The 24,202-nt window shown below is 48.9% G+C and overlaps 1 protein-coding gene across 4 annotated transcripts; it reads right to left on the bottom strand.

The window, feature by feature from the left end:
- Positions 1 to 1,668: 1,668 nt before the first annotated feature.
- Positions 1,669 to 24,006, bottom strand: EFEMP2 (EGF containing fibulin extracellular matrix protein 2). Of its 4 annotated transcripts, none has more exons than XM_081842349.1 (12): positions 23,984 to 24,006; positions 15,378 to 15,465; positions 13,455 to 13,503; positions 11,561 to 11,794; positions 9,481 to 9,603; positions 8,612 to 8,728; positions 7,156 to 7,275; positions 5,879 to 5,998; positions 5,436 to 5,562; positions 4,066 to 4,261; positions 2,908 to 3,112; positions 1,669 to 2,077 (listed from the first exon to the last, which is right to left on the bottom strand). In XM_081842349.1, exons 2-11 carry the CDS (start codon positions 15,459 to 15,461, stop codon positions 2,951 to 2,953), a joined length of 1,332 nt encoding a protein of 443 aa, XP_081698475.1. In that variant the 5' UTR covers positions 15,462 to 15,465; positions 23,984 to 24,006; the 3' UTR covers positions 1,669 to 2,077; positions 2,908 to 2,950. The 4 variants fall into 4 exon arrangements, with proteins under 4 accessions (XP_081698475.1, XP_081698472.1, XP_081698473.1 ...); XM_081842346.1 differs by lacking the exon at positions 23,984 to 24,006 and adding an exon at positions 22,138 to 22,628 and having other exon boundaries at positions 15,378 to 15,469; XM_081842347.1 differs by lacking the exon at positions 23,984 to 24,006 and adding an exon at positions 22,138 to 22,237.
- Positions 24,007 to 24,202: the final 196 nt, after the last annotated feature.

Below are 24,202 nucleotides of genomic sequence, written 5' to 3'. Positions count from 1 at the left end.
GCATGTTTGTGTAAAAGCTGCTTCGTTGTCGGCCTCTTCACCAAGCGCCTCGTGTGAGGCTCCCACCTGGTGAGTCTGTGGCCAAAGGGAGATTTGAGCCAAATACATGCCAGGTCAAGCTCTTGGCTATTTCACCTTTGTGCTGCCTTACTTGTGGGGCTTCTCAGCCTGGGTCACCTGGCCTGCCCCCTTCAGAGGTGCAAAGCTGTGCTGATGGGCCCTTGCTTCAGATCAGGAGAGGGGAACCCCAACTTTCTTAGTGGTGGCGATTCTCCAGGGTCTCAGGCTGGGGACGCTCCCTGCCCTGCCTGGAGATGCTGGTGATGGAACCAGAGGGCCTACAAAACAGATGCTCCATCCTTCAGCTGCAGTCCTTCCCAACAGCTGTGGCCCATCCAGATGTTCTTGGGTTGCCACCATCCACAGCCAGCATAGCCAGTGGTCCAGTAGGGCAGAAGCTGGAAGTCCAAGAACATCAGGAGGGCTACAGGTCCCCTGCTCCTGGTTCAAATCCACCCCTGCCCTTTTTGGTGGGAATGCGGCTACATAAGAGCCCGACTGCGGGACAAAGCAATAGTCCATCATCCTATTCTCACAATAGCCAACTAAACGTCTCTGGGAAAAGCCCACAATTGGGACCTGAGCACAGCAGGTGCACACATTCGCATTTCGCCTGGTTTCTCGACACTTAACTGTATGGCATGTGTGGTCCCTGCTGAAAATTCACAACGCCTTGAGAGTCACGGAACGTTAAGGGCGAGAGGTTTCCCCAAGGGTGATCTATAGTTCAACCCCCTGAAATGCAGGAATCGCAGCTAAGTTGGTACGATTGAGGTTCCAGTTATAGCTCTTCGGCTGCAAGGACTTGTTCAGTAGCGCTCTCTCCTGCTTGTGAGAAATGCTGCCTTCTGATCTGGGAGGGACAATACAGTCTTGTCCTCCGTGAATTTCTCTGACTCCCCCCCCCCTTTTTTTAAAAAAGTCAGTGGCCATCACTACTACTTGTGTAGGCAAATTCCATCGTTTAACTACAGTGGTACCTCGGGTTACAGACGCTTCAGGTTACAGACTCGGCTAACCCAGAAATAGTACCTTGGGTTAAGAATTTTACCTCAGGATGAGAACAGAAATCGCGTGGCGGCAGCAGGAGGCCCCATTAGCTAAAGTGGTACCTCAGGTTAAGAACAGTTTCAGGTTAAGAACGGCCCTCCAGAACGAATTAAGGTCTTAACCCGAGATACCACTGTATGGCCATTGCGAAGGACGGCCTTTTGTCTGTCCTAATTCTTGCAACATTCAGCTTCCCTGGATGACCCCCCCCCCACTGGGTTCTAGTATCAGAGAGAAGGAGAAAAAACATCTCCCTATTCACTTGCCGAACACCAGGCGTTAAGTCTCGTGTCTCCAATTACTCACCTTTCTTCTAAGCTAAGAAGCCCAGAATGTTCTAGCCTTTCCTCGTATGGGAGCTGCTCCAACTTTTCCTAGCAGTACAATATCCTTTTGGAGGTGGGGTTAGACCGGCTCTAGCATCTAAGTTGGGTGTCTGGCTGGGAAAGCCTTCCTACCTGCTGGGGAGCCTTGAAGAGACTGAAAAGGACAAGGCTTATTCCCCAAAGATTCTGGAGCGCTTGGTCCATTTGGGAAGCATCCAGACACACATTTGAATCATTTCCTTTCCACACACATAAAAAATCATTTTACTAATTTTTGTTTTGTCTTTCTCTCCCTCACTCTGTTAAGCAGAAAACAAACACGGAGCCTTGCTGAGAGGTTCTGGAGGCCCCTCTGTGTTCTGAGATGCAGGGGGCAGTGGGAGAAGGGGGCACGAGTTCCACTGCCGGGCAGGGTGGTGGCTCAAAGGGCGGTTCTGGAGGGGGTGGCGCTCGTCTTTGAAGCCACAGCTCTGGCCCCCCCGTCGCAGCTCTGGTCCCTCTTCATCCAGTTGTGATGATGGGTGCTTCTTGGGGGTCGGGGAAGATGCAAAAGGCCATGACAGATCCCTTCCCTGGCCGCTGGGGTCGTGGCTTCTTGCCTCTCGGTTCCTCTCTTACACAGCCCAACCCAGCAGATGTTTCTGCAATGGAGAGAGGAAGAAGAGAGTGTAACCATGCACTGCAGTATAGAAGATCTCAGGGGTGGGGGAGCGGTTTGCACCAACCTAGGATGCCCCACCCCCATAAGAACTGGTAGCTGCTGTGAGCTGAACTTGAAAGCACAGAATTTCCTTGTTATTACTGGCTCACATCTGGAATCTCTGAAATATTATGAAGAGTGCTTTTAAGCAGTAGCTCTACAGGGTTTCAGGCAGGGTGTTAGTGCAGGAAAGGGTTAAAACCAGAGAGCTGGGTTCCTAGACTCACTTAAGCCACACACCCTCACCTCCAATGAGGGAAGAAGTGAAGCTTCTCTTCCTTTCCTCACTCTCTTCGTGCCATGTAACCAACCGGGAAAGATGTATTCCAAGCTCAGACCGCATGCTTGAAACTATCTTCTGCATTTTGTACCCAACAGTATTCTACATGTGTGTTCCTTGCTATTGCATGGAACAACACATGAATCAGACCTTTGGATTTTGTAAGGAAAGCATTTTAAACTTACTTAGCAGTGTGCGGTCTGTTCATTGCCAGAGGGGTAAAGAGAAGGGTTGTTGGCAAACTGAACAGGTTATATGAAAGGGTCTAAAAGCCCATTATTCCCATGCTATACTCCCACTTAATTTTGAGACTCTTCTAAACTCTGCTGGTGGCTCTCTCCCGCTAGTGTGTGTGTAAAGCCCTGCATTTTTTAATCTAGGGGTCCAGCCAATTATTTCATTACTTACCCACCCATGGGTCAGCTCTCTTTCTCCCCCCTCCCCATTCCTAGGATGAAGGTTCATTTGCCCACTCCAAAAGCCAGACTTACCCCTCCCCTCCTCAGCCAGGCAAGGGGAAGTGCTGCTGCTTGGCTAGAACGAATAGGCTCCCACAAAGACGGTGAGCCGCAACACCGAGCTGGAACGGTAGCTCATCAGGGTGTTCATGGTGACCATCTCCAAATCCAGGACAAACTCATGGGGCCCTGTCACTGGCCGGGCCAAGACCAGCATGGCGCTTATGTTGTTGATTTGCTGTGGGGGAGAAAAGGAGGTTGAGCCTTGGGGGAAAGGGAGGGAGAATGCCAGGCCAGGGCCGAGTCTGTTCGAGATGGGCCTGGTAGCTGTTCAAGCTGGGAGTTTTTTGAAACAGACATTGCATTCCCACATATAGGGTCCAGGGAAGAGGTGGGGGACCTCAGGCCCAGGGGCAAAATGGCACTTGTCGCCAGTTTGCATTTCTAGGTACAGAAAGCATTGATCTGATGTGCAGAGATCTTTCCTATTGGACTTAATTCAAAAGGGTTCTGGAAGCTTTTCTGTGTGAAAGAAATAAGCATGATGTTTGGGTTATTCCTTCAGAGAAGCTGAGTACAGCTGGCTTAAACTGGTTCTCTTATCTCTTCTGTCAAGGCCATGCTGACTATAAAAATAGGTGTCCTTCTGGTGTTGTGTTCTGTGCATGGTATGCTTAGTGTTAAGGTTTTAGACTTATTGTAAGTTTAATCTAAGTCTGCTGCAACTGGATTTCTTATGAACAGCACCAATCCTGAATGTATTGGATTTGTGACCATTATGCTCATTTGCCTTCAGTAGCAGTAAAGCTCTGCTGAATGAAATACAATTGCTGCTGGTCTATTTTGGGGGAATCCTGCAACAAGCTTAAGTTTTTACTCTGCTAACCATACATTGGAATCTACTCTGGATCAATATTGAGTGGAATTTCAATGGCACTTCTATCTGTCCCTTCGGACTCTTTCGTTGACCACATCCCTTACAAACTGTGATCCAAACCCTCCTTGGGTGGAATATGCCCATGAATTCTGATCTTCCCTCTTGTTTCCCTGGACAGAGAGAGGTGTGTGGAGGTGCGGGCTTACTGCACAAGGGATATGTTGGAATATATATGTAATAACAGATCAACGGTTAAGATGGCAGCTGTGGGCAGGGGCCGCTCCGATTGCCTGCTGCTGGGAAGCGGGACTCACCCGGATATAGAACTCTCCTTGTTCGTTGCCCGAGCGGATCTGGAACGTGTTATAGGCGCCAGGGTAGACGCTTGTGGCCTGGATCTGGAATATGTCAGAGGGCACAGTTCGGTCAGCCGTGATACTCATGTATCGGTGGACGATGGAGGACGGATTATCACGGCAGAGCGGGTTCGTGGCTGGGCAGAGGCAGCGGCTACAGCGGAAACAAATTGGGTTATGGGAGGGTGGGTGGAGGACAGTGAGGTGGCCAAGCTTGCCAAAGGAACTGAATTGTTCAGGGTTGTCAAAACAGAGAGAGATTGTGAAGAGCTCCAAAAGCACCTCTCCAAACTAAGCGAATGGGCGGTGAAACGACAAGCACAATTCAGTGTAAGCCAAGTGTAAGGTGACACACGGCAGGGCAAAAAATATTAATTTCACATATACCTTCATGGGGTTCGAACTGGCAGTGCCACAGAATTGTAGACATCCAGTCCAACTCCCTGCAATGCAGGAATCTTTCGCCCAACATTGGGACTTGAACCCACAACCCGGAGATTAATAGTCTCATGCTCTTACTGACTGAGCTACTGTTGGGAATGGTTCAGAAAAGTGAAAACAGAATGGTGAAGGGGAAAGAGCGACTCTGCCAAGAGCAAAAGGTTGCAGCATTTCTGACTTTAAAGAAACAGCAAGAGTTGACACTGTGGAAGTTTTATGCATGGCATGGAGAAAGCAGATAGAGAAACATTTTCCTCCTCAGAACACTTGTGGACCTCCAGGAGAGCTGAATGTCGAAAGATTCAGGAGAGAACAAAGGAAGTCCTTCACACAGCACATTGCCAAACTGTGGAACTTGCTCCACGGGCAGTGATGGCCGCCAACTTGGAAGGCTTTAAAAGAGCATCAGCCCAATTCACAGAGGGTTTCAATGGCTATTGGCTGTGATGGAGGCTATGCCACACAGGGGGGGCACTCCATGCCGCTGCAACTTTTTGTTGCAGGCTCCATTTGTGCAAATAAGGAATCCTGCTTTGTTCCTAAGAAAGCAGAGTACAGAAGAATCCCCTCCGTTGCGTCCAGGTGGTGACGCTAACCCTGATCTCCTATTTATGGTATGAGGCCAATAGCCTACCCTTGTAATTTCACCCATACATCTGGTAGACTGCCTCTAGACGGGGAGGCTCCATTTCGCTTTCAAAACCAATAGTGGTTTTTTTTTAAAAGTATCATACATAATACTTCTTCCCTTTGAAGTATACAAGCAAGGGCCGTTTCCCAGGACTTGCTACAGAAATACACGTTGATTTTGCTATCGTTCAGATCCAAGATGGTCTTTCTCTCTCACTCCCCTCCCCAGCCCCCCATCCTGACCTGCCCAGACTCACTTTTCAGAGACTTGCACATATGGCTCCTGGCAGGTGTTCTTCTCCACGCAGCGGTACCCACCGTGAAAGTTGATGCAATTCTGGGACTCTGTGCATTCGAAGGCTCCCGTCTCACACTCGTTAATGTCTAGGGTTGTAGAGGGGAAGGAGGAGAGGGAGTAAATAAATAAATAAGATGGCGCCACGCATGTTTCTCTAGGGAAATCATTCCACTAGTGGGGAGCCACCGTGGAAAACATGACCTGTTTATCAGTTAACATGTTTTCAATCGAGTGGCACCCCTAGCTAAAGGCACACAAGGGGCCTGACCTGTGTCTAACATCCTCGCACAAACAGCTTAGGATTCTATATACAACTGCTCAGAAGGTGCCAGAAGGTGCCAGAAGGTGCCAGGAGGTGTCCCCACCCCCACTCCGAGGCAGCTATGCCTGCCCCACACTTACCTTGGCAAAGGCGTGTGCTCAGCTGCTGGTAGCCCTGGGGGCAGGCGCAAGAGAAGTGTCCCGGCTCGTTGACACACTGGAATTGGCACAGGTAGGTGGAATAGCTACACTCGTCAATGTCTGGGAAGGAGGGAGAAGATTTAGGACAGGTTCTGGAGTTACTGGGCTTGTTTTTGCTTTCAGGATTTCTGCTGCTAATACACACACGCCGCCGGAGCACGATTTCTGTTCTCATCCTGAAGCAAAGTTCTTAACCCGATGTACTATCTCTGGGTTAGCGGAGTCTGTAACCTGAAGCGTATGTAACCCAAGGTACCACTGTATACAGTCATACCTTGGGTTACAAACGCTTCAGGTTGTGTTTTTTTGGGTTATGGACCGCCAAAACCCGGAGGTACCGGAATAGGTTACTTCCAGGTTTCAGAAGCACCGAATCACAACCCGCATGTGCACAGACGTGCCGCTGCGGGTTGCGAACGCTGTGGGTTGTGAACGTACATTCGCAATCCAAGCATCCGCTGTATATGTATATGTATACACACACACAATTTTTATTAAATTTTCTCTTTTACAATTTAAAGTATTCGTTTTTACATCTTTAAGATCTCAATGACTTCCCTTCTTCTCTTTCAATGGTTCATTTTACATATCATAAATCCCTGCATATTTTACAAAAACTATACCAATCAGTATTCCATTATTGCCTCCGTCAAAACTTCTTTACACTGTTGAATTTATCTTAATGCTGCCAGCGTTTTCAGCTGTACACAGTTACTTCCCATATATTCAATAAACATTTTCCAATCTTCTCTAAACATATGTTCTTCTTGTTCTCTTATTCTATATGTTAAGTCTGCAAGCTGCGTATAATCTGTCAACTTAAGTTGCTGTTCTTCTTCAGTTGGGACCTCGCTCGTTTTCCATTTTGGGGCTAACAAAACACGGGCCGCAGTCGTGGCGTACACAAATAACATTTTCTGACCCCTGGGAGTTTCAGTCTGAATTATCCCCAAAAGAAAGGATTTCTGTTGCTTCCTTGTTGCCCTCTTCCTTATCTGCTCTTCCATAACTGGGCAGTGTGTCAAGTCTCAGGATTTGGGAATCCTCCCTGTGCCAACTTTGGGGTTCATTGCTATTAGAAGCCTAAGATCTAAGATGGCTGTGGATGATGGGAGTTGTAGTCCAACAACATCCATGGAACCCAGGGTTGGAGAACTCCGGAGCAGGAGGGGCAGAGGCGGAGCTAGGAAGAAGGGGGCGGAGACAGAGCCACCTACCGTTGCAGGTGAAGCCGTCCTGGTCCAGCTCATAGCCCTGGTTGCAGCGGCAGATGAACGTACCGTACGTGTTGAAGCAACGCTGCTTGCAGGGGGCCCCCATCTCGCACTCGTTCACATCTGGAGGAGAGGTTGCAAAAGCTTAAGCGGGGTTGAGATGCCATTGCCAGGTGGAAATGGCTGGCGGCAGTTTATGCATTTATGGGGCATACAGGGAACACACACCTTACCCCTGGGATAAGTGTTTTCCTCTTATGGCTTGTCGACAAGCAAGCCCCAAGCTATCAGGAGGCCTCCTGTTCCCTTCAAGGGTTTCCAGGCCGTCTCCTTCACTCCCCTTTTTATCCCTCAGTCCTGCAACTTGCTCCCAGCACACTGCCTCCTTCAAATCCTTCCTAAACATCCAGCTTTTCTGAGAAGCCTTTGGCTGACTGCAGGTGCTTGCAAAGTGATGCAATCTATGGCGATTGCCTGCAAAGACCCTTCATGGGGAAGAGGGGTAGCTAGGGGGTAGAACAACTGCTTTCCATGCAGAAGGTCCAGTATTTTGGGGGGGTGGACTAGATGACATTTGAGGGCCCCTTTCAACTTTGTGTATCTATGGTTCTGTGACCTCAGAAGGTGGTGGGATCTCCTTCCTTGTTTTTAAGCAGAGGTTGGGTGGCCACCTGCCAGGGCTTCTTGAGCTACAATTTCTGCATGGCAAGGGGTCAGACTAGATGACCTTTGGAAGTCCCTTCCGACTCTACAATTCTATGATTCTATGGTTCTGTGTTTCAATCCCCTGCAGCATCTCCAAGTAGAGCGGGATGTTGGAGCAAGAAAGCCTTGCTTGAAATTCTGGAGAGTTGCTGCCAGTCAGCGCAGACAATACTGAGCTAAATGGAAAGCTGGATTCCATGTAAAGCAATTTGTTTTCTTCCAGCCCTGCTTCATCTGGAGATGAAACTGGAGATTGAACTCATACTTCTGCCAGTGAGCAAAGGCCTTAATCCTTGGAACATCGAGAGCTGCCTTATACAGAATCAGGCTCTTTGTCCATCTAGATCAGTGTTTTCTACATCGACTGGCAGCAGCACGCCAGAGTTTCAAGCAAGAGTGTCTCCCAGTCCTACCTGAAGATGCCCCAGGTATTGAACCTTCTGAATGCAAAGCAGATCTTTGACTGCCGAACCACAGCTCAGATCAAGCTAACAGTCCACCTAGCCCAATACCACCTGCTCTGACTGGCAGCGGCTCCCCGGGGTCTTAAGCAAGGAAGGGTCTTGCCCATCATGTGCTTCCTAGTCCTTTGAACAGGGGACCTTCTGAACATGAAGCTTGTGTTCTTTCCCTCCACAACATCTGGCAGGATTTGCAAGGAACGGCAGCTCTCCAATAGGGTAAGTGGCCATCTCTACCAGGGCATCGAAGACCTGCGAGGGACCAGGGCACGACAAGGACATTCCCTGCTTACCAACACATGAGCGGTTGTTGCTGGCCAGCTGGAACCCAGGTTCGCACTGGCAGGAGAACGAGCCTGGGGAGTTGACGCAGCGGTGCTGGCAATAGCGATAGCGGCATTCATCAATGTCTGCAAGTGGGAGAAAGGAGAGGGAATCCTCAGCAGCTCTGACCCCCTCCCGCCACCTCCCTCCTGTGCCTCTAGGCATGAACAGAGTCCCTACCCAGAAGAACTGCAAGAAATCATTTTCGGCCGGGAGAAACTCAAGGGATGAGGACTGAGCAGGCTGTTATGTACTGAGTTGAATAGGATCCAAAATGCAGCAGTCTGATTGGTCCTAGAACAATAGGATTCAGAATGCAGCAGTCTGATTGGTCCTAGAACAATAGGATCCAGAATGCAGCAGTCTGACTGATCCACAGGAGCCACCCAATCCAGCTCCAGGTGGAAGTGAATCCGCAACCTGATTGGCCTATAGGAGAATCCCGGAATTAGCCAATCACGTGGGGCTCATTGTGTAAATAATGTATATAAAGCAGACATTCTGGGGGAACTTCCATTCCTCCTCACCACTATGAGCTGAATAAAGAGCATGAAATCCACTCTCGACTCCGAGTATATTTCACAGGCTGAATAGCTTTGGAATGCCCCATGAGTGCTGGTGCCAAGGGGGAATGCAAAACAAGACAGGGGCAGAGGGAATGAAATGGAATATACAGGAAGAGGCTGGCCAGCCCTCTGTGCTGAAATATTTTGTTGAAAAACCCACATGTTCCATTCCTTTCAGAGGCCCATTGCATTGCATGCAGCCCAAGATGAAGGCACACTCCCTGGCAGAAACCGAGGACCACCCCATGGGTGCAGTCCTCAGGCACACTGACCCACACACTCTGTGCCGATCTTCCGATAGCCGTCCGGGCACTGGCAATGGAAGCCCCCAGGCGTGTTGATGCATTGCTGGCTGGGCTGGCAGTCGTGCGAATCGTATTCACATTCATCCACGTCTGAATGGGACAAAAAGAAAAACACAGCTGGGGCTCCAGCATGGCAGCAAGGGGAGGGGAGAGGGAGAGGAGGGGCAGGTTCCCAATAAGAGACAGGCAAACACAGAGGAAGGAGGTTGAGAGGCAGGGGTTGCCCAGCCACTCTGCTTGCACTTCCTGGAATCAAAGTGCACCCCCATCATCCAGCCCAGACACTGAGGTCCAGTGCCGAGGGCCTTCTGGCGGTTCCCTCACTGTGAGAAGCAAGGTTACAGGGAACTAGGCAGAGGGCCTTCTTGGTCGTGGCACCTGCCCCATGGAACACCCTCCCAGCAGATGTCAAGGCAATAAACAACTATTTTACTTTTAAAAGACAACTGAAGGCGGCCCTGTTTAGGGAAGTTTTTAATGTCTGATGCTGTATTGTTTTTAATATTCAGTTGGAAGCCGCCCAGAGTGACTGGGGAAACCCAGCCAGATGGGCGGGGTATAAATAAATAAATAAATAAATAAATTATTATTATTATTATTATTATTATTATTATTATTATTATTATTATTATCCCATTCACCAAAGACGCTACAGCACCCAAGAAACACCCAGCCCCTCCTGGCTCATTTTTTAAAAATGCATGTCAGATATAGGCCGAATCACTGCAATAACTTCAAATTAAGTTGCACATCATCTTTTTCCTGCCCAAAGAGCCCCAGTCTGCATAGATTGTAAAGTCAGGAGGAATTCTCCCAAGGGTTATCTAGCCCAACCCCGGGCAATGAAGGAATCTCAGCTAAAGCACCCTTGACAGGTGGCCCTATCGAACCTCTGATTAAAAACCTCCAAGGAAGGAGAACCCACCACTTAAAAATGGAAAGCGTAATGCTGGTGGTCAACGAAAGACGTTTAAAGACTGTCTCAAGGCAAATCTTAAAAAATGTAGTACAAACACCAGCAACTGGGAAGCTCTGGCTTGCGAGCGCTCAGTTGGAGAACAGCCTTTACCAAAGGTGTCATGGGCTTTGAAGACACTCGAACTCAGGACACAAGGGAGAAACGTTCCAAGAGAAAGGCACGCTTGGCAAATCCACTCTGTGATCAACTCCCACCCAGAAACCAATGTCCCCACTGTGGAAGGATGTGTGGATCCAGAATTGGCCTCCACAGTCACTTACGGACTCACTGTTAAAACCGTGTTTATGGAAGACAATCTTACTCGGCTATGAGTGATCACCAAAGAAAGAAGAAGAATCCAGGTATAGGTAAAGGGTAAAGGGACCGCTGACCATTAGGTCCAGTCGTGACCGACTCTGGGGTTGCGGCGCTCATCTCGCTTTATTGGCCGAGGGAGCCGGCGTACAGCTTCCGGGTCATGTGGCCAGCATGACTAAGCCGCTTCTGGCGAACCAGAGCAGCGCACGGAAACGCCGTTTACCTTCCCGCCGGAGCGGTACCTATTTATCTACTTGCACTTTGACGTGCTTTCAAACTGTTAGGCTGGCAGGAGCAGGGACCGAGCAACGGGAGCTCACCCCGTTGCGGGGATTACGCCGACCTTCTGATCGGCAAGTCCTAGGCTCTGTGGTTTAACCCACAGCGCCACCTGCGTCCCTTAAGAAGAATCCAACCACTGATTAAAAACCTCCACCACCTTCTGAGAGTGTCCGTTCCACTGTCAAACAGCATTTACCGCCGGAAAGTCCCTCCTAATGTTTAGTCGGAATCTCAGTTCTTTTATTTTGAATCCGTTAGTTTGGGTCTTACTCACTGGAGGAGCGGAAAACAAGCTTGTTCCATCTTCCATGGGACAACAGCCCTTCAGATATCTATCATCTATCTATCTATCTATCTATCTATCTATCTATCTAATGGCTATCATGTCCCCCCCTCTCAAGTCTCCTCTCCTCCAAGCTAAACATCCCCCATGCCCTGAGATCTCCCCTCCTCCCTCGCCCTCCGGGTTGCTGCTGCCGCCCTACTCACCCATGCAGGATCCTTGTCTGTCCGGCTCGTAGCCCTGGGGGCAGTTGTTCTGTACGAAGTACTGGGCCTGCTGGGGGGGCCTGGGCCTGGGGGGACTGGGGGGAGGGGCCCTTTCGGAGTTCACGTCGTTGATCACAGAGGCCGAGCGGGGGAGGCACAGGTACCCCCCATAATGGTTGATGCACTTCATCTCCCCTTTGCAGGCATGGGGGATGGTCTCGCACTCGTTCACATCTGGCAGGCGGGTGGCGTGGGAGGAAGAGGAAGGAAGCAGAGTCAGGTGGGGGCAGGATAAGGGGGAGACGGGGGGGGAGGTGGGCACCCAGGCTCTCTCCTTCTTGTCAGTTCCAGCTCGTTGTAGGAGACATCCTAGCCAACGCTGTTTCCACGTTCAGTGGAGGCCTTAGGCCAAGACAACCCCAGCGATGCCTGAACTCCTTGCCACTGTCACCACTTAGGAACCAGTGTTTGAAATTAGCCAGGCGCCTTTTGCACCTAGCTTCCAACCACTTGCGACCAAGTGAGGATGCCTGGGTGCCAGGATGGCGCATGACATCTCCATCATCTAAGATCTTGGTTCTGGACTGTTTTCACACACTAATCCCGCATGCTGTAGAATTCTAACACTTAGATTTTATCTGCACAATCTGAATGAATTTCAGGAACCCAAATGCTTTTTCTGTGCAGCCAGAGCAGTGACTGTGCAGTCGCTGTTAATAAAAAGAAGTCGGAAGAGGCCAATATATATGTTGACTGTCTTTGGATCAAGGGATTTTTCTTCTTTAAGTTCTCAAAGTTCTTAACCGAGGCTTAAGGCTGTCATCTGAACCAGCCAGATGTTAATCAATCACAGTCAATCCATCTTTTGAAAAATAAGACTTTATAAGACTTTAGACATTCTGTTTTGGTGATTGAAACCTTGGTTTAAGGAGCCATTTGGTGCCTGGCTGATGTATCTGAGCTTTTAACACTGCTGCTTACCCAGCCTGTGCCACAGCCTGAGAGCCACATTCCCTTCTGGGCAATCTCCTGAGGGCCGCAGGACAGCAGTGGTTGGACAGAGGTAAAAGTGGGCAGGGCTACAGATGTAAATTTTGCCTGTAGGCTGGTTTCTACAGACTCTCTCTAGCTTCCACCCAGGCCAGAAAGAGGCTTCGTCAGCATGCAAGGACACATTATGGCCAGAGAAAAACACTCAAGAAAGGTGGGGAGCCTGGGCAGTTAGGGGGTGTGGCTGGGGAGAGACCCAAGGGCCAGCCAAGAGAGTGCTGCAGGGCCACATTTGGTCCCTGGGCCCAAGGTTCCCCATCCTTGGTCTCTAGGCACTAGGGTGCCAACAAAGACACCCAAGAGGATGGGAGGCTCACCCCAGGTTGACCTACAGCCTTCCTCCCACAATGCGTATTATTCCCCCAACCAGGTACGAGGAAGAGATTTGCTCTGCTCACATGTTAATGCGGACACCACTGTACTTGCACTTCCTAAGCCAATATGTAAACCGAAACCAAACTGTCCCTCAAAATTCGCAGTCCCCACCCCCCTTGTTTAAAAATGTGGTTCTCCAACCAAGGAACGCACACAAAAACATGGGGAAATGTTTGGTGGGGAAATTGTGCACCAAAGTGAGAAAAGCATGCAAAAAAATTATGATAACTGGGAAAACAACATGTATGAAGGCAAACTATAAAAATTTTCATGTGCGTTTATACTAATACACGCATTTCGGTCCACAGTTTGACCTCACGCATGTGCACAAATTTTCAAGAGGAGTTTTCTTTTTTAAAAAACACAAAACCTTAAAATGGAAAGAATAAGGAACCAAAAGAAACCCAAACTGTCCAATTTCCCCGTTCCTGTCCTCAACAAGATGGCTATCTGGAATGCCAGGCTGTACCTTTGCAATGTTGACTCTCCGCATCCCACTGGTAGCCGTCAGTGCATTCCTAGGGCAGAGGGAGGACATATAGGAATGAGTTAAAGATATCAATCAGGCCCCCGACTTGGGGACTACCATCCCCTTTGCCACACTGCAAGACAACCGGTGAAGGATACTCAGTCCTGCTTAAAACACCATCTTCTGTCTTGCAAGTCCTCTTCCTTTTTGGTCTACCCATGAATATTTAGTGGCCATTAAGAGCCAACGTATTACAGAACTTATCGAAAATGTATTCTGGGGCTAAGGCCTGGCATGTGTGCAACTCTAACCCAGAAACAACACTGACCTAGAAACCACCATCACCACTGCTAAGGCAAAATAGGGTGGAGCTCCTGCCCCTTTAATAGTAGGGTAGAACAGGGCATTTCAAGGAGTGCACTATTAAAGGGGCAGGAGCCCCTTTCTATTTTCCGGCCTACGCTTGCTCAGAGGCATTACTGTATATCCAAAGTTTTGTGCACCCCAGTCCTGTGCTCCCAAAAAAGTTTGGTGGAGGGGGTACAGGACCCCCCCTTCTATGAGACTGTTGGGCCATCTTCATTTGCGCCAAATTGTTATATCATCCTATACACTAATAAGGGCTCCTAGTGTGTAGTCATTATGCAGCCAAATCATCCCCACCCACACCCAAGAGCAGGCTGGAGGAGGGGGGCAGACTCCAAGGTTTGCAGAACTACAAAAACATACAGTGGTACCTCGGGTTAAGAACTTAATTCGTTCCAGAGGTCTGTTCTTAACCTGAAACTGTTCTTAACCTGAGGTAAAAGGTAAAGGTAAAGGGACCCCTCACCATTAGGTCCAGTCATGGCCAACTCTGGGGTTGCGGCGCTCATCTCGCTTTATTGGCCGAGGGAGCCGGCGTACAGCTTCCGGGTCATGTGGCCAGCATGTCTAAGCCACTTCTGGCGAATCAGAGCAGCGCACGGAAATGCTATTTACTTTCCTGCCGGAATGGTACCTATTTATCTACTTGCACTTTGACGTGCTTTCAAACTGCTATGTTGGCAGGAGCAGGGACCGAGCAACTGGAGCTCACCCCGTCACGGGGATTCAAACAGCTGACCTTCTGATCGGCAAGTCCTAGGCTCTGTGGTTTAACCCACAGCGCCACCCACGTCCCTAACCTGAGGTACCACTTTAGCTAATGGGGCCTCCCACTGCTGCCGCTCCGCCGGAGCACGAATATTGTTCTCATCCTGAAGCAAAGTTCTTAACCTGACGTACTATTTCTGGGTTAGTGGAGTCTGTAACCTGAAGTGTCTGTAACCCGAGGTACCACTGTATTTAGAAAACAAAAACCGGAAAGGGTTGGAATGAGGGGGCTCCAAAGCAGTCCAGATACCCAGATAGCATGGAATGCTTACTGACTATTGAGGGTTTATGGGAACTCTGTTGGGGATGGGAGGGCGATGGAATGGAGTATCCTGCAAGGAGGCATGGCTGGCTTGGCAGCTGGCACCCTATAAACAGAAGCACTCCACACTGTGACATGTGACATTTGTAGCCCGCCTTTCCTCCAAGATGCTCAAGGTAGCATCCTCCCTCCATATTACCCAAATAACAGCCCTATGAGATACGCCATGGTGAGAGATAAAGTCTGTGGCAGATGATGCAGTGAGCTTCACGGCCAAGTGGGGATTTGAACTCAGGTTCCCCCTGTTCTCCTAGTCCACCTCTTTCACTGCCAGGCTGGCTCTCTAGCCCCTGTCATGCTCCACCCCAGATGAGGATGCATCTCTTGCATCGAAGCTGAGCAGCATTAACAACCACCTCCTGGGCACACCTCTGCGTGTGTGTGTGTCTGCATGCCTGTTTTGCAGCTGGAACCCCTCCTGCCCTACAGCATCCACTCCGGCATGGTGGGAGGCCCAGGCCATTTACCGTGTAAGTGTCGGGTTCCTCCAGTTCCTGTGAAACTGCAGCTCTCAGAAGCGTTGCCAAGAGGAGACATGAAACAGACCTCATTGTTCTGCCTGGGGGAAAGGAGGCCGGTTAGAGGTTAAGGGCAGTGACAGCACGCAGCAGTTATTTGCCCGAATGGTAGGCAAGACGCAAAGTGGGGTGCCAAGTGACCACCTTTCTATGTCCCAAAAGGGAGGCTGCTTTTTGGATGCTCTCCATAGTACTGAGACACTAAGAGCCTCTGTGCATGTGCAGAGCGCATCTCTCCCCAAGAGAAAACCTTTACAAGGCTGAGCAGGACTGAAAAGTAGAAGAATGGATGGATATTACGCCCAGGTGGCAACTCAAGGTGCTTGTACCCAAGTTGGGGATAGGCAGGCTTCTGAGTTCTCAGGAGCTGTTCATAAGGTAGAGTAGAAAAGGGGGGAAATTGAAATACGAGATTTTAAAGGAAATGATCCGCAGAGTTCAGTGGCCAAGCACCTGCTTTGCATGCAGTGCCAGAGAGGGCTGCAAAAGACCAGTTTCTGCACACAGACACCTCTCTCTCTCTCTCTCTCTCTCTCTCTCTCTCCTTCCTTCAATGCAAGCAAAAGGCAGGGGCAGAATTTACTGTACTTTTCCGTGTATAGACTAGTTTTTTTTACTGTTAAAAATGGGGGGGGGGTCTTCTTATACACGGATAGTAATATTTTCATAATTTGGAGTCTTATACATGGAGGCGTGTTATGCACAGAAAATTACGGTATATTCCAGCTAGGGGAAGGGGGGGTCAGAACTAATCATAGAATCATAGAATCATAGAGTTGGAAGAGACCACAAGGGCCATTGAGTCCAACCCCCTGCCAAGCAGGAAACACCATCAGAGCACTCCTGACACATGCTTGTCAAGCCTCTGCTTAAAGACCTCCAAAGAAGGAGACTCCACCACACTCCTTGGCAGCAAATTCCACTGTCGAACAGCTCTTACTGTCAGGAAGTTCTTCCTAATGTTTAGGTGGAATCTTCTTTCTTGTAGTTTGGAACCATTGCTCCATGTCCGCTTCTCTGGAGCAGCAGAAAACAACTTTTCTCCCTCCTCTATGTGACATCCTTTTATATATTTGAACATGGCTATCATATCACCCCTTAACCTCCTCTTCTCCAGGCTAAACATGCCCAGCTCCCTTAGCCGTTCTTCATAAGGCATCATTTCCAGGCCTTTCACCATTTTGGTTGCCCTCCTCTGGACATGTTCCAGTTTGTCAGTGTCCTTCTTGAACTGTGGTGCCCAGAACTGGACACAGTACTCCAGGTGAGGTCTGACCAGAGCAGAATACAGTGGCACTATTACTTCCCTTGATCTAGATGCTATACTCCTATTGATGCAGCCCAGAATTGCATTGGCTTTTTTAGCTGCCGCGTCACACTGTTGGCTCATGTCAAGTTTGTCAACTAAAGGAGGGTGCAAAGCAGTGGCAGTGAGGGGTGTGGCCTGCAGAGAGGGGGTGTGGCTAGGGAGAATGTCCTCTCTCCAGACAAGCCATGAGCTAGTCTCTTAGCCACTATACCGCATCAGCCAGTGTATGATGCAAAGTCCACTGTAATCCTGCCTGCAGCTTCCAGTGAAGTACCCCAGAAAAGTAAGTACAGGGAGCTCCCAGCTCCCAGGGATTAGAAGAACAAGCTTCCTGATCCAGACTTAGCTTCAGAATCTGCAGATCAACATTTTATATGCGTGAGCAACAATTTAGAAATGATCACTGCGATTTAAAACAGAAATCCAATATATCTTACTGTAGAAGCAAGGATGGCTGCGACTAGGGTTGCTTCCAGAGGGGTGTTTATTGCAGGAGTGGTGCTCTCCTCATTCATGCAAGCTGTTCGCAGTGCCCACATGACTGCGTTGGCATCAACATAAAAGGTAAAGGTGAAGGGACCCCTGACCATTAGGTCCAGTCGTGGCCGACTCTGGAGTTGCGGCACTCATCTCGCTTTATTGGCCAAGGGAGCCAGCGTACAGCTTCCGGGTCATGTGGCCAGCATGACTAAGCCGCTTCTGGCGAACCAGAGCAGCGCACAGAAACGCCGTTTACCTTCCCGCCGGAGCGGTACCTATTTATCTACTTGCACTTGACGTGCTTTTGAACTGCTAGGTTGGCAGGAGCTGGGACCGAGCAACGGGAGCTCACCCCGTGGCGGGGATTCGAACCGCCGATTGGCAAGTCCTAGGCTCTGTGGTTTAACCCACAAGCGCCACTCTAATTCCCTCCCCCATTTAATTCAAATTTACTATTTTTGTGGAAAATCCAGAACCTTTTTTTATTAAAAAAAATCTCTTGTTGCCTTCGGTCTGTTTGCGATAACTGACAGACCCATTTGAAATATTAATCCCCTGCCTAGGAGCACCCTAGGATGAAATATGGGCTCCCAAATTTGCAGTTCAGGTGCTACTAACAGTAGAAGGACCATGGCAAGGCCCTCTCATGCTCACCCGTCTTTATTATTGCACTGGAATTGGAGGAGACAACTCCGCTATTTTGCTTTGTTTCTTTATTGAGCTAACCACAACGACAGCAAGAAAAAGACACACCAGGCTGGCACCATAGAATAAAAGGCTGGGTATAGTTCTAAAGGTAAAATAAAATAAAACCCACTGCTGTCATGGGTGGGATTAATCTTAAAAGAGGAAAAATATATTTTTTACTCAACCCAATCCATTGATAATAAGCAGAGGGAGGTAACAGACCATGATATATTTAATAAAATCAAACCAAACCCCTGAAAATCTATCCTTTTCGCATTTTCCCTCTGGAAATGCATAGTTTGTTGGTCAACTTTTCTAAATGAAGTTCCCAAACTTCAGAATACCAAAAAGAAGTATTGGCTCCATTTGGATCTCTCCCGAAACGAGCCATTCTGCCATCCCAAACAGAACAGCTAGCTTTTTATTATATACTCTAAGATCAGCTTCCTCAAAACTAGATAGCACTGCAAGGTGGGCAGGAGGAATAACATAGCAGTTCAAAATTGTATTGATTGCTTTAAAAACCATATACCAAAAGGTTTGTCCCTTTTCATGTTGCAGATATCGGGCATGTCACCTCCCTGACTCGGATCAGGCCCCTGACTCCCTGCCAGGCCCTGACTCCAATCCAGCTCTGCCTCCTCCTCCTCCTCCTCCAGCCTTTCATTAAAAACAGAACAAAACCTGGCAAGGCAGAGATAACATTCCATCAGAGAGGTGATGGGGAACCTAGCGTAAAGAAGAGGAGCCGTGCTGGATGAGACCCATCATTGATTGATTGACTGATATACCACCCTTCATCAAAAGATCTCCAAAATAAAAATACAAGGAAAAGGCAACAAATGAACAGTTAAAACAACATAGCAATACCCCCCTCCCACAAACACATTTAAAAGGCTGTCAAATATTAATCAGCCAAAGGCCTGGTCGATTAGGAGGAACGTTTTTTGCCTGGCACCTAAAAACATATAACTAAGACGCCAGTATCTCGCCCAGCACAGGGGCCAGTCACATGCCCACCCCCTGCAAACAGGATCCGAGGGCAAGAACAGCTCTCCTCCCCACTTGCAATTGCACCGTCCCCTGAGCACTAGAATTGAGTCAGTATCAAAGGAGTAGTTAGGAATAAATGCAGGTCTGGGTCTTGGCTTGTTATTGCAGGAATGCACCTCTTTCAGGTGATGAAAGGGCCCCGTGTGTTGAATGTTGCTTCAAGGCAGAAATGGTCTCCAGGCAGTGCTAAATATAACTCTTGTTTGGGCTAATGTATATATACCTAAAATACTGCCAACTCGCTGAGTTTTGCCTCGGGCACGGCTAAACCCCATCATCAAGCATCCTCTGGGTCTCGCAGGAAGAGTGGATGAGGCGACAGCCAGCCTCTCGGAGGAAAGCAGGGGTGCCGATGGTTGAACAGGGCACCTCCATGGGTGCCAAGAAAGAGACGAGGCCCTGGGAGTTCCAGGTCACCAGAAGCAGTCTCCTTGGGGGCAAATGAGGACAGAGGGCGAGCGAATTCCCACCACCGTCAAGTTGAAGGCTGCACATTTGTCTGGGACAAATGCGCCTAGCTGGGGTCACTGAGATGGCACCCATGGGTGCAGGACTTTTCCTGGTGCCCAGGAAGCCTCTTCCTCACCCAGTGCCAACTCCACCCTGGTTTGAACGGTGACTCACTCACCCCTCAAAATGTACATAAGAGCTGAAGTCCGAAGAGCTTTGCGTTTTTGCAAAGCCCAGGTCAGCAGGTGGGAGACAAAAAGCAAAGAGAGTCATATGGGACATTGCGGGCAGGGGGAAGACGGCGAGGGTGCCCTAGAAGTCAGGAGCGAGAGAAAAAGGTGGACATTGTGCACAAGCAAAAAGACACTGTAATTGCTCTGGTGCACATAAACAGATTATTACTTCACATTTTCAGGACGGAGCCATGCTGGATCAAATGAAACAATCATTTTCGTTGGTTGGAATACTTTGTTCTTTTAATTTAGAAAAGGAAATCTTTTGGATAATGAAAAAATAAAACTGATTTTTGCAGTGAGGAAAACCGCATGCGACTAGAAACAAGTGTTCCTCACATTTCAAAAGCTTTCGTGTGTTTAGTGTTCTGGCAATGGATGTGTAGGAGTAATTCAATACATCAATTCCCTCTACTCAGTTTAGGATTTGGCAGAAAAACATTAATCCATTTCCCTTTGATGAAAAATCTCTGAGAATCGGGGTGGGGGGACTGGTTTATTGTTTGGCTAGAGGGTGGATGGGATTTACCTAATTTACAGCTATATTATTTGGCTAGCCAGCTGAGACATATCCTCTCTTTGATTAATGAGGGTGGTACTAAGTCGTGGGCACCCCAAAAATCTGAGCAGGTAAATGGCATTCCCTTTAGTGCATTCTTGTTTTTATCATCCAATCTTAAGAATAAAACTCACTTTCATAATAGGCTCTTACAAGTGACGTATCAGTGTTGGTACTGGTGGTTTGGAATCCTTGTCCAGAATCTTCCTCTAACTCCTTTGACTTCCAGAACCACACATTTGATCTGGGTGAGTGGAGGGTTAGGAGACTTTACTGTCTCTGTGATTTTTATAAAAAAATAGCAAACCCACAATGAAGATGGAAATGGAGAAGAAACTGGGGCCTACCTCTATCCCACGGTTGTCATGGCATCAAATGTTTGCATTTTTAAACAACGGCTCAATGAAAATGCACTGCGACCCATAAGTCGACGAATTTTGAGAGCTTAAACTATATCCACTTCTAATGACTCGAAGGGTTCGGTTTCTGGGTTATGTAAACTTTCACTGAAACAGGAACCGAATAAGCAGCTTGGTTTAAGATTAGCATGGAGCCAAGACATGGGTTGGGACACAGAGGACAACACCTGGCAGAGAATGTGGGCTAAGCCCCCTCTCCACTCCGTTTCAGCAAAATGTAAGGAATTATTCCTACAAGCAATTCATAAATGGTATATAACTCCCCAATGTCTGTTGTACATCAACCTTTCTCTTTTCCCAAGATGCTGGCCCAGTTGCTGAATCATATATTCTTTTTTGGGGGGTGGGGGGTGGGGGGAGGAATAAAAGAAATCAGTTTGAAAAGAAATGCAGTTTTAAAAGCAATCAATACAATTTTGATTTGCTATATTATCTCTTCTGCCCCACTTGCAGTGTTATCTATTTTTGAGGAAGCTGATCTTAAAATACATGTGGAACACATTTCTAAATAAGTGCTATACAGTCCTCCTATTGTGATGAAAACAGCAGAGTTAAAAATTGCAGCCCTACCAAGTTGAATGTTACCAAGCACCACTGACAGCAAACTTTCTTATTTAATTCTAATTCTAAATATGACGACCTAATCTGGACCTAACACTGTTTTGCACCAGCATAGTTACGGTGAGGTACACCACAGCTGGGAATTGAAGCTCCGTGACGGGCACAGGAGCCTCTTAACAACTCTCTTAGGAAACTACAGTTCCCAGGTTTATTTAAGGAAAGCCCTGGCTGTTAAGGAGGCATCGCTTTAAATATATATAGAGAGAGAGAGAGAGAGAGAGAGAGAGAGAGAGAGAGAGAGAGAGAGTATGGGTAAGACATTGGTTAGCACAGGCTATAGATCAGAGGCCAACCTTCCCCACCAGCTGAGCAGAGAGCACGCCAGAGACATTTTGGACCTTTTCACATGTGCAACTGCCACAGAGCCCTTCAGCTTTTCTCTCCGTACCCCCCAAGAAACCCTGTGGTTTCCGAAGCTGGGCTGGACAGCCCTGGAAGCCCTGGGCGGAGGAAAACTTCAGAAGCCATTCAGGAGGGCAAAACAAGCCTAGACGGAGCCGCCACCTTCACCCAGCGAGTGAGGGGCACAGGATGCCGGGGGTGGGGGCAAGCAAAGTGATCCCTGGAGATCTGGAGAAGCCGAGATCCTACATTGTCTCCGATGTAAGAAGGCACCTTGAAACTTTTCACTTAGTTCAAAGGAAGTATGAGGTCTCTCTCCCCCTCCTCAAACATCTTTGGCTTGGCACAGTGAGAGGGGGCCTGCCTGGCACCTCCCACGGCAATGCATCTGGGCTCTCCCCAGGATGGGATCACCAACTTTGGGAGAGTGCGCAGGGATGTTTTCCTCTGGCGCTCGCTCTCTCTCTCTCTCTTTCAGGCCCGGGCCTTCTCCTTCTTCCTCCAGCCCCTTCTCCCTCCCCATCCCCATCCCCAAACCCCACATCCCGCCACTCACCACGCTGGCAGCCGCCTGGCACCCCCCGGCACCCTCTCTTGCCTTCTCCAAACGCGCCCCGATCCCGGCTGCGTGCAGAGCGCGAAGTGTGAGGCGCGGGCTCCCTGGGAGACTGTGCGCTGGCTCCCCTCTCCAGCCCCCCACGCTGAATTCCTGGCCCCCCGCCAGGCAGCCGGAGTTGCCAAAAGGATTCCACCCAACATCTGGTTCCACTTAGCTCCCAGCGAACACCCTTTCCTGGCCAGCTGTTCGCAGCCCTCATCGCCCAGCCTCCCCTGCTGCAAAGGGCAGCAGGGTTGAATCCCAAAGGCGCCGCGCACGCCCGGGCAGAAAGCGCGCGTTAAGGTCGGCGCCCCGGTGCTATGGGACCATCTGGCTTGGGCCAGGGTATCTCGCCTTCCTCTTGCCAGTTGCCCCACGGGCGCAGGAATCGGCCCAGGGCAGCGTTGGAAGCCTGAGCGCCGTCTTCGCAAAAGCACGTTTCTAGTCCTCAAGGCGCAAGAGCGGGCTTCGATGGGTGGAGCGGAAGAACTGTAACGAAATCTAGGAATGGCTTCCACTGCATTTCAAGGGAACTGCACGAAGGGAAAAGTTAGATGCCATTGTACTTGATTTTTAAAAACCTGCTTTGGGGAAAATTTTCACAAATGAAATGAAATAAATATTAAGTGGTTTTTTTTTGTTTGTTTGTTTTAAATCCCAATATAAATAAATTTATATTGGATTGGAAATTGCTTTTATTGTCATTGATTTTATCACATTTTATTGCTCACAGCACCAGTGGCGGAGGTGGGTAATCCCTGCTCACCCTACCCATGTCCCTTGGGATGGGGTGTAGATTGGAAGGGGTTCAAGCATCACCACATCGCAAAATCCTTCGCCAATAATATCTGCCCCCACCGCCGTTCCTCCCTTGCCCTTCCATGGTGGCAATCCCAGACCCCCGACTTTCTCTTTCCATCTCTCTTCTTTCTGGTGTGGTGTTCTGTATATAGGGTTAAGGTTTAGTCTTATAAGTTATTGTAAGTTTAAGTTAAGTCTGCTGTAACTGGATTTCTTATGGACAGGGCCAATCCTGAATGTATTGGATTTGTGACCATTATGCTCATTTGCTTTCAGTAGCAGTCAAGCTCTGCTGGATGAAATATAATTGCCGCTGGTCTATTTTTGGGGAATCCTGCAACATGTTTAAGTTTTACCCTGCTAACTATACCCTGGAGTTCTGCTCTGGATCAATACTGAGTAGAATTTCATGACATACACATGAAACAAACCTGTTTTTTATGGGTGGCGATGCTGACTTAAATAGGAATATGGGAACAGGCCTCATTATCAGTTCAGACCATTGGCTGATCTAGCTCAGTGAATGTCAACATTGACTGTCAGCAACTGTCCAGAGTGTCAGGCCGGGAATCTCTCCAAGCCTCACCTGGAGATACAGAGGACTGAACTCAGGGCCTTATCGCTGAAAAGCAGATGCTCTAGCACCGAACCACGGCCTTTAGTCTGTCCCTACTGCCTCCCCAACTTGGGCCTGTGAAACTAGAATCCCTTTTACTCCTGAGTAACCGCACTTCTCCATACCCACAAAGTGGAATTGGGGTTGGTGGGTAAAAGGCAGGGCACCCCCACCCCTCCATTCTGCACCACCAGCTCTGCCTCGCTGCTAGGCCCTGCTCCCATCTGATCACTAGGCCTAGAATCTGGCTTCCTGCTTCTCCTCTGCTACAGAGAACTCCTTGCAGGCCCATGCCAGGTGCAATGATGGAGAGAAAACTGTTCCTGCCCGCAGGGTTGCTAGAAAGGAATGAGGAAGGGAGGCAGCTGGCTGGGGGGCACGATTAACCTGCCCGTAACATCCCGATTTCTGTCTCCTCCAGCAGGGCAGGTGCGCAGGAGGGGGTGAGATGTACAGGGTTGTACAGGATGTAAAAGGAAAATAGTCAGTGGCAGATGAAGATGATGGACTTTTGTGAGCTAGCCGATCTGACCGGAAGAGTCTGTGACCAGAAGGAGGAGTACCAGGAGGAATGGAAGAAATTTAAAGACTATTTAGCTAAATGTG

This window comes from Podarcis erhardii (assembly GCF_964252035.2).
Source record: "Podarcis erhardii genome assembly, chromosome: 15".
Classification (NCBI taxonomy): Eukaryota; Metazoa; Chordata; class Lepidosauria; order Squamata; family Lacertidae; genus Podarcis; species Podarcis erhardii.
The sequence above is the reverse complement of the archived record's forward strand: the minus strand, read 5'-3'. Positions and strand labels throughout refer to the sequence as shown.